The 10,000-nt window shown below is 46.4% G+C and overlaps 1 protein-coding gene across 1 annotated transcript in view; it reads left to right on the top strand.

Annotated features, from left to right (window-relative positions):
• The window catches only part of LOC145394667 (cell adhesion molecule Dscam1-like), a 162,718-nt gene that overhangs the window by 110,908 nt on the left and 41,810 nt on the right, over positions 1 to 10,000 (top strand). Inside the window, exon 13 of the mRNA XM_080268441.1 lies at positions 2,657 to 2,659. Coding sequence (XP_080124567.1) covers positions 2,657 to 2,659 — 3 coding nt within the window. The remainder of the gene's footprint in view (positions 1 to 2,656; positions 2,660 to 10,000) is intronic.

The raw sequence follows: 10,000 nt of genomic DNA, 5'->3' as shown, positions 1-10,000 counted from the left end.
AAGGAAATATAGGAGAGAGAGGAGGGAGAGGGATTGAAAGGAAACAGGAGAGAGACAGACAGACAGACAGACAGAGGAGGGGGATGGAGGGAGAGGGAGTGAAGGGAAATACAGGGGAGAGAGAGAGAGAGAGAGAGGAAGCAGTCAAACAGCTCGCGCATAGACACCAGGCGTGTTCAACAGTTTATAATATTGAAAACTAAAAACAGCATAATTGAAACAGCAGGTCATTCACGTCGGGCATGGAAGCTCCCTAACACCTCATCCTTTGCGATTTATTTAACTGGGTGTTGTGTACTGTGCATGCAATGTTGATAATGCAAAGGATCTCTCTCTCTCTCTCTCTCTCTCTCTCTCTCTCTCTTTCGTGTCATTTCAGTATCGATATAGATGGCATGAATAACACACAAGAATATAGTAACGGAGAAGCAGGAATAAATCGCTAAGGAACAGGTGTTAGGGTTATAAGCGAGGGTTGTGATAAAAATGGCGTTATTTTTTATTATTTTTATTTTTTTGGCTAATAATGGTGAGAGGAATTTTATGATTTTACGGAGAGGCGGGCGAGAGTGTTTATTAACTGAGAGAGAGAGAGAGATGGGGGGGTGGAGGGAGAGAGAGATGGAAGGGAAAGATAGGCAAAACAGGGAGAGAGAGAGAGAGAGAGAGAGAGAGAGAGAGAGAGAGAGAGATGGAAGGGAAAGATAGGCAAAACAGGGAGAGAGAGAGAGAGAGAGAGAGAGAGAGATGGAAGGGAAAGATAGGCAAAACAGGGAGAGAGAGAGAGAGAGAGAGAGAGAGATGGAAGGGAAAGATAGGCAAAACAGGGAGAGAGAGAGAGAGAGAGAGAGAGAGATGGAAGGGAAAGATAGGCAAAACAGGGAGAGAGAGAGAGAGAGATGGAAGGGAAAGATAGGCAAAACAGGGAGAGAGAGAGAGAGAGAGAGAGAGATGGAAGGGAAAGATAGGCAAAACAGGGAGAGAGAGAGAGAGAGAGAGAGAGATGGAAGGGAAAGATAGGCAAAACAGGGGGAGAGAGAGAGAGAGAGAGAGAGATGGAAGGGAAAGATAGGCAAAACAGGGAGAGAGAGAGAGAGAGAGAGAGAGAGAGAGAGAGAGAGAGAGAGATGGAAGGGAAAGATAGGCAAAACAGGGAGAGAGAGAGAGAGAGAGAGAGAGAGATGGAAGGGAAAGATAGGCAAAACAGGGAGAGAGAGAGAGAGAGAGAGAGAGAGAGATGGAAGGGAAAGATAGGCAAAACAGGGAGAGAGAGAGAGAGAGAGAGAGAGAGAGAGAGAGAGAGAGAGAGATGGAAGGGAAAGATAGGCAAAACAGGGAGAGAGAGAGAGAGAGAGATGGAAGGGAAAGATAGGCAAAACAGGGAGAGAGAGAGAGAGAGAGAGAGAGAGAGAGAGAGAGAGAGAGAGAGAGATGGAAGGGAAAGATAGGCAAAACAGGGAGAGAGAGAGAGAGAGAGATGGAAGGGAAAAATAAGCAACACACACACACACACACACACACACACACACACACACACACACACACACACACACACACACACACAGGTCATTGATGGTCAGGAGGTTTGTTGATGTGTTTGTTTGTTTTTCCTTAGTTGTGTTTAGTGTGTGTGTGTGTGTGTGTGTGTGTGTGTGTGTGTGTGTGTGTGTTGGCGCAGTGAATGTTTGATGCGATAAAAGGTTTAAAATGTCGCTATAGTGCAGTGCTTACCGGTGCTGTGGTAGTGGTGGTGGTTGTGGTAGTTGTGGTTGGATATTGTGGTAGTTGTGGTTGGATATTGTGGTAGTTGTGGTTGGAGATTGTGGTGGTAGTGGTAGGAGGTTGTGGTGGTATTGGTTGGAGATTGTGGTAGTTGTGGTGGCTGGAGATTGTGGTGGTTGTGGATTACGGTAGTTGTGGTGGTTGGAGATTGTGGTGGTAGTGGTGGCTGTAGATTATGGTAGTTGTGGTGGTTGGAGATTGTGGTAGTTGTGGTGTTTGGAGGTTGTGGTGGTTGGAGATTGTGGTAATTGTGGTGTTGGAGATTGTGGTAGTTGTGGTGGTTGGAGATTGTGGTAGTTGTGGTGGTTGGAGATTGTGGTAGTTGTGGTGGTTGGAGATTGTGGTAGTTGTGGTGGTTGGAAATTGTGGTAGTTGTGGTGGTTGGAGATTGTGGTAGTTGTGGTGGTTGGAGATTGTGGTAGTTGTGGTGGTTGGAGATTGTGGTAGTTGGAGATTGTGGTAGTTGTGGTGGTTGGAGATTGTGGTAGTTGTGGTGGTTGGAGATTGTGGTAGTTGTGGTGGTTGGAGATTGTGGTAGTTGTGGTGGTTGGAGATTGTGGTAGTTGTGGTGGTTGGAGATTGTGGTAGTTGTGGTGGTTGGAGATTGTGGTAGTTGTGGTGGTTGGAGATTGTGGTAGTTGTGGTGGTTGGAGATTGTGGTAGTCGTGGTGCCAGGAGATAGTGATAGAGAAGGTAGTTATAGATTGTGGTAGTCGTATATTGTGGTAGGTATGGTCATGATGATAGTGGTAGTTGTGGTAGATTGTGGTAGTTGTGGTAGGTACATAAACAACAAGCATCCCGGAAGTCCACGCCACACCAAATGCCGACCCCCCAAAAATATATATAAAAAAAACGAAAAAAATAAAAACAGACGGTAATTTGGAAAGGGTAACGGCTGGTATTGCGTTACCCCCACCCCCGTGAGGCGTGGGGGGGCTAGGGTGATGGTGTCCGTTATTCCGTTATATTTAAATTTTCGTTTTTTAAGCCGGGAAGTGGAATTTCACGGTACTAACGGTGCGCCCACGTGAAGGCGACCCTCTGCATCTACTTCTACTACTACTGCTGCTACTACTACTACTACTCTACTATTACTACTACTTCTGCTACTGCTACTTTTACTACTATTATTACTACTACCACTACTACTGTCAGTAATGAAACGTGGGGATTAATTTCCGTAGAGTTTATGTGCTTGGCCATTTTCTCTCTCTCTCTCTCTCTCTCTCTCTCTCTCTCTCTCTCTCTCTCTCTCTCTCTCCCTGCCTCACTAATCTACCTACCTCACCAAACTACCACCCTTCCTGCCTCACCACTCTACCTGGACTGCCTACCACACCTGCCTCTCTGCCTAACCTGCCCCGCCCTAAACCAATTATCCAAGGTAAACACTGGCACACACACACACACACACACACACACACACACACACACACACACACACACACATTTTACTCTTTCCTGTTGTTAGTTTCTCGTTATCCTCAACAGGTGTAGTCTATCTCTCTCTCTCTCTCTCTCTCTCTCTCTCTCTCTCTCTCTCTCTCTCTCCTATCACAACGTCAGGCTTCCCTCCCTTCAACACCTCTCCATCCACCTCCCCCTCGACCTCCCTTCTCTCTCTCTCTCTCTCTCTCTCTCTCTTTCCCTCCCTCCCTCCTTCCCCCTCCCCCTCGACCTCCCTTCTCTCTCTCTCTCTCCACCTCCCCCTCGACCTCCCTTCTCTCTCTCTCTCTCCACCTCCCCCTCGACCTCCCTTCTCTCTCTCTCTCTCTCTCTCCACCTCCCCCTCGACCTCCCTTCTCTCTCTCTCTCCACCTCCCCCTCGACCTCCCTTCTCTCTCTCTCTCCACCTCCCCCTCGACCTCCCTTCTCTCTCTCTCTCCACCTCCCCCTCGACCTCCCTTTTCTCTCGACCTCCTTTCTCTCTCTCACTTCACCTCCCCCTCGACCTCCTTTCTCTCTCTTTCCACCTCCCCCTCGACCTCCCTTCTCTCTCTCTCCACCTCCCCCTCGACCTCCCTTCTCTCTCTCCACCTCCCCCTCGACCTCCCTTCTCTCTCTCTCCACCTCCCCCTCGACCTCCCTTCTCTTTCTCTCCATCTCCCCCTCGACCTCCCTTCTCTCTCTCCACCTCCCCATCGACCTCCCTTCTCTCTCTCTTCACCTCTCCCTCGACCCTCGACCTCCCTTCTCTCTCTCTTCACCTCCCCCTCGACCTCCCTTCTCTCTCTCTCTCCACCTCCCCCTCGACCCTCGACCTCCCTTCTCTTTCTCTCCACCTCCCCCTCGACCTCCCTCTCTCTCTCCACCTCCCCCTCGACCTCCCTTCTCTCTCCACCTCCCCCTCTACCTCCCTTCTCTCTCTCCACCTCCCCCTCGACCTCCCTTCTCTCTCCACCTCCCCCTCGACCTCCCTCTCTCTCTCCACCTCCCCCTCGACCTCCCTCTCTCTCTCCACCTCCCCCTCGACCTCCCTTCTCTCTCTCCACCTCCCCCTCGACCTCCCTTCTCTCTCCACCTCCCCCTCGACCTCCCTTCTCTCTCCACCTCCCCCTCGACCTCCCTTCTCTCTCCACCTCCCCCTCGACCTCCCTCTCTCTCTCCACCTCCCCCTCGACCTCCCTTCTCTCTCTCTCCACCTCCCCCTCGACCTCCCTTCTCTCTCTCTTTCTATCTATCTATCTCCACCTCCTCCTCGACCTCCCTCACCTCCTCCTCCATCTACCCCTGTCTCGTCCTCCACCTCCCTCTCGGGCCTTTATTCCCTAACACCTCTTCCTTAGCGATTTATTTTTTGGATGTGGCTGGTTGATATGCATTTTGAACGCTGTGCAGAGTATGGCGATGTTTGAAGGACGTGAGAGAGAGAGAGAGAGAGAGAACTGCGTGCGTGTGTGTGTGTGTGTGTGTGTGTGCGTGTGTGTTATCATTCACTCTCTCTCTCTCTCTCTCTCTCAGACAAGGGGAACTCACTTAAATCCCCCATTATAAGTTTGAGAGAGAGGGGGTTCGGGGGGGACGGGGGGTGGGGGGAGAGACGTTGAACTCGGCCGTAAGAATGTCGGTTGGGATCTGAGATAGGAGTTGCGTGCGTGTGTGTGTGTGTGTGTGTGTGTGAGAGAGAGAGAGAGAGAGAGAGAGAGAGAGATAGAACTGCATGTGTGTGTGAGAGAGAGAGAGAGAGAGAGAGAGAGAGAGAGAGAGAGAGAGAGAGAGAGAGAGAACTGCATGTGTGTTTGTGTGTAGGTGTGTGTGTGTGTGTGTGTGAGAGAGAGAGAGAGAGAGAGAGAAAGAGAGAGAGAGAGAGAGAGAGAGAGAGAGAGGTAAAAATATGAAGACAAGCGTAAAATCAGTGGTAGATAATTAGATAGATAAATTGATAGATAGTGACGAGAGTAGGAAGAGAGAGTGAGTGAGAGAGAGAGAGAGAGAGAGATTTTATTGCTACTTGGCCAGTGTAATTAATCTCATCTGCTTTAATATTACCGCCTAATTATTATTATTATTATTATTTCTATTATTATTCTAGTTATTATTGCTATTTTATTTCTGATGATGATGATGATGATTATTATTATTTCTATTATTATTCTAGTTATTATAGCTATTTTGTTATTTCTGATTATTATTATTATTATTATTATTATTATTATTATTATTTCCACTACTACTACTGCTACTACTACAAATAATAATAATAATAATAATAATAATAATAACAAAAAGTATGTGGTAATATTAAAGCAGATGAGATTAATTAGACAGGCCAGAATGTAATATAATCTCTCTCTCTCTCTCTCTCTCTCTCTCTCTCTCTCTCTCTCTCAGACCTAATTAAAGAGGCCTGGAAAATATCGCAATCTCCCTCTCGCTCTTTTTCAACCTCGACTTCTCGCAAGATCTCGCTAAAATTCTCGCAAAAAATGAGATGGACTTAAATAGCACCCGAAAGCGATAATAAAAAAAAATATATATGAAAATAATGAGGGAGGGAAATGGAGGGAGGAAAGGAGGGAAGAGGAGGGAGAGAATGGAGGGAATTAATAGAAGACGAGAATCAGCAGAGGGAGGACTGAAGAGAAAATGTAATAAAAGAAAAAATGTAGATTTATGAAGGAGTTTAGATGAGTGGAAGAGAATAACGTTGATGAATATTGTAAATGGAAGTATTATTATGTTGGAATATTTACCTGCGGCGGAGTCTACGGGGCTATAAACGGTACACCTGTGGATTTTTGTTTTAGTTAATATTGTAAATGAAACTATTATTATTAAGTTTGCAATATTTACCTGCGGCTGAGTCTACAGGGCTATAAATGGTACAGCTGTGGATTTTTGTTGTGCAGGGAAAGTTGGAATGCCTGGTCCTGGGGGGCTGGGAACGATTTTCTTATTAAACACAAAGTTGGTCAGCGTGAAGTGAGTTGATTTGACACGCCAGCCGTTGCGTCACCTGGAGCAACGGCTGATTGTTTTGAATTTTTGAATTTTGAATAACGAGGCATTTTAAATTGAGAAAATCACAGTCTACGAGTTCAGAGAGAGGAAGTTATTTATTGGCTTTTATAGTTCCGCCGTGGGTGTACCAAGATGGCTTTTGTATTGTTAGCGAAGTAAATTCAGTCCATCATCATCATGGCGATGCTAGTCACGAAGAAGATCTGTGGAGGCGATATACTGTAGAGCCGTAGCATTTGTAAGCCGGAGAGAGAGAGAGAGAGAGAGAGAGAGAGAGAGAGAGAGAGAGAGAGAGTTAAACGAAGAAAGTTATGACAAGCATGAGTGAAATTTTTGCCCCTTACATCGCAAACTAATAAAATACCGACCTTGAGAGAGAGAGAGAGAGAGAGAGAGAGAGAGAGAAAGAGGGAAACGCATATTATTCAAACTAAAACGCGCTAAAGAAAACGAACTGGATCAATAGGCACTGGTTCATATTCAAAGTTTCCCGCCAAAACCGAGACGATGCGCGCCACGTCAGAATGTAAACAAAAGACTTCACGCTCCCTAAAATGAAAATAATCTTGTAAAATGAATGTTCTGGAGTGAAAAATGAGTGTGGGAAGTTGGAATGTGGAAAAATGGGTGGGGAAAAAAATGTGTGGGTGAAGTTGATGTGGTTCTGCCTGGTTTCCGATCCCCGGTCCAAGATTCCGCCGCCGCTGCCTAAGTTTAATTAATCTTGATCCGCGGACGGTACGGTTTTACGCTCTCTCTCTCTCTCTCTCTCTCTCTCTCCAGGTCGGTATTTTTTTAGTTTGCGACGGAAGGGGCAAAAATTTCACTCATGCTTAACTATCTTCGTTTAATCCCCTCTCTCTCTCTCTCTCTCTCTCTCTCTCTCCGTTGTTCCCTTTCCCCTCTCCCTTCCTCCTTCCCTCGTATGTTTTCCTCCTCCACTTCCTCCTCCCCTCCTTCCCTTCCTTCCTTCCCATTAATTCTTCCTCCCTCCCTCCCTTCTCTCATCCTTCCTTCCTTCCAGTGCAAATATCTACCACTACTGCTACTATAACTACCACTACCATAACTACCACCAGTACTACTACTATAACTACCCCATCCATAACTACTACTACTACTATTATAACTACCATTACCATAACTACCACTACTACTACTGTTATAACTACCACTACCTTATATAACTACCGCTACTGCTACTACTATAACTACCACTACCATAACTACCATTGCCATTACCAGTTCCATAACTACCACTACCACCACTACAATAACTACCACATACCGCCACCATAAATACCACTATTACTACTACCATAACTACCACTTACGACTGCCATAACTACTACTATTACTATCATAACTACCACTATTGCCTCTACCATAACTACCACTATTACCACTACCATAGACTACCACTATTACCACTACCACATAACTACCACAACTGCCAGGATTATTGCACCATAATTACTAAAACTTCAACCATGACTATTGCTGCCACTATTATTATTATTATTATTAATTATTATTATTATTATTATTATTATTATTGTACTATTGCTACTACTATTACTACTACTACTACTACTACTACCGCCATCACTTTCACCTCTCTCTCTCTCTCTCTCTCTCTCTCTCTCTCTGCGCCAAGTTTGTGCGTTAATGTGACGTTATTTGGATTGACGCCATCTTGTTTTCGGGGTGAAGGGGGGAGGGAGGAGGGTAATGGAGGCCCCTCTCTCTCTCTCTCTCTCTCTCTCTCTCTCTCTCTCTCTCTCTCTCTCTCCCTCCCTCCCTCCTTCCTCTGTTCCTTTTGCTCTTCCCACCTCCCATCCTTCCTTCCTTCCATCCAGTCATCCATCCATCCTTTCCTCCCTCTCTTCCTTTCTTTCTCCCTCTTTCCCTTCCCTCATTCCCTCCCTCCCCCCCTTCCATCCATTCATCCATCCATCTTTCCTTCCTCTTTCTCTCCCTCTCCGTCCTTCCTCCTTCCTTCCTTCCTTCATTCATTCCCTCCCTCCCTCCCTCCCTTCCTCCCTCCCTACCTTTTTCCTTCCTCCCTTCTCTCCTTCCTTCCCTCCCTCCCTCCCTCCTTTCTTCATTCTCTCCCCCTTCCTTCCTTCTTTCCCTCCCTCCCTCCCTCCCTCCTTCCTTCCTTCCTTCATTCCTTCCTTTATTCATTTATTCATTCCTCCCCTCCTTCCTTCCTCATTCCTTCCTTCCCCCTCCCTCCCTCCTTCCTTCCTCATTCCTCCCTTCCCCCTCCCCTGCCTCCCTCCTTCCTTCCTTCTCTCCTTCCGTCCCTCCCTCCTTCCTTCCTTCTCTCCCTCCCTCCCTCCCTCCCTCCTTCCTTCTCTCCCTCCCTCCTTTCCTTCTTCCTTCTCTCCCTCCCTCCTTCCTTCCTTCCCTCCTTCCCTCCATCCCTTCCATCCATTCATCCATCTTTCCTTCCTCCCTCTTTCTCTCTCCCTTCTTCCTTCCCTCCCTCCCTTCCTCCCTCCCTCCCAGTGGCTTACCAATTAGAATCGTTCTTAAGCAGGCAGCTCAACTCACACCGGGAGATGCCGCTATTTGGGCCTCAGTAATACCGGGACAATACCAGGCTGGATTAATACCGGGAGAGGGGATTTTCCAGTACTATTCACCGGTATTATAAGTCACAGAAATACCTGGACACAATACCAGGCTGGATTAATACCGGGAGGGGGGATTATTCTGTATTATTTACCGGTATTATTAGTCACAAGTACCAGGATATAATACCGGGACAATACCAGCTGCATTAATACCGGGAGAGGGGATTTTCCGGTACTATTCACCGGTATTATTCGTCACAGAAATACCAGGACAATACCAGGCTGGATTAATACCGGGAGGGGGTATTTTCATGTATCATTTACCGGTATTATTCGTCACAGAAATACCAGGACAATACCAGGCTGGATTAATACCGGGAGGGGGTATTTTCATGTATCATTTACCGGTATTACTAGTGTTCAAGTAATACCGGGAGGAAACCAGTCAGTATTTTGGTGTCAGAAATACCGGGGCAATACCAGTTTGGAGGAATACCAGGACAATACCAGTCTGGATTAATACCGGGAGGGGGGGGTCATTCTCAGCACCCCTTACCGGTATTTTAGTGTCAGAAATACCAGGCTGTAGGATTAATACCACAATACCAGTTAGTAATACCGGGAGGGGGTATTTACCGGTAGGCTATTTCGTTTACCGGGACAACTCTATACCAATACCAGGCCAGTTCAGAGTAATACCAGTAATACCAGTTCTATACCGGGAGGAGGCCATTTTCCATTTTTCCGAGCGAGCGAAGCGAGCGAGAACTCTCCGAAATATTAGGGCAAGACAGTGCTATGGGTCTACATCCCTTGCATAGCACTTCTTCGTGACTAGCATCGTATTCTAGCGTTAATCTACCGTAATAACTTAGCATTCAAGATGGAGGGATGGCAATTTTGGACCAGATAGATAGATGGATAGATAGATAGATAGGTGGATGGATAGATAGATGGATGGATGGATAGATATATAGTTAGATAGATGAATGAATGGATAGATAGATATATGGATGGATGGATATAGATAAATAGATAGATGGGTAGATAGAGATTTTGTCAGATAGATAGATAGATAGATAGATTTATAGGTGACGTCTTTAACACTGCTTTGTACTCCTTCCTCTTCCTCTTGGCTTGTCTTCTTCCTTCCTCTTAACCCTCTTCTTCTT

Source organism: Coenobita brevimanus, chromosome 28 (assembly GCF_032717465.1).
Source record: "Coenobita brevimanus isolate Jiangsu-jjx chromosome 28, ASM3271746v2, whole genome shotgun sequence".
Taxonomy (NCBI): domain Eukaryota; kingdom Metazoa; phylum Arthropoda; class Malacostraca; order Decapoda; family Coenobitidae; genus Coenobita; species Coenobita brevimanus.
Note: the sequence above shows the minus strand (reverse complement) of the source record. Positions and strands in the feature narration are given on the sequence as shown.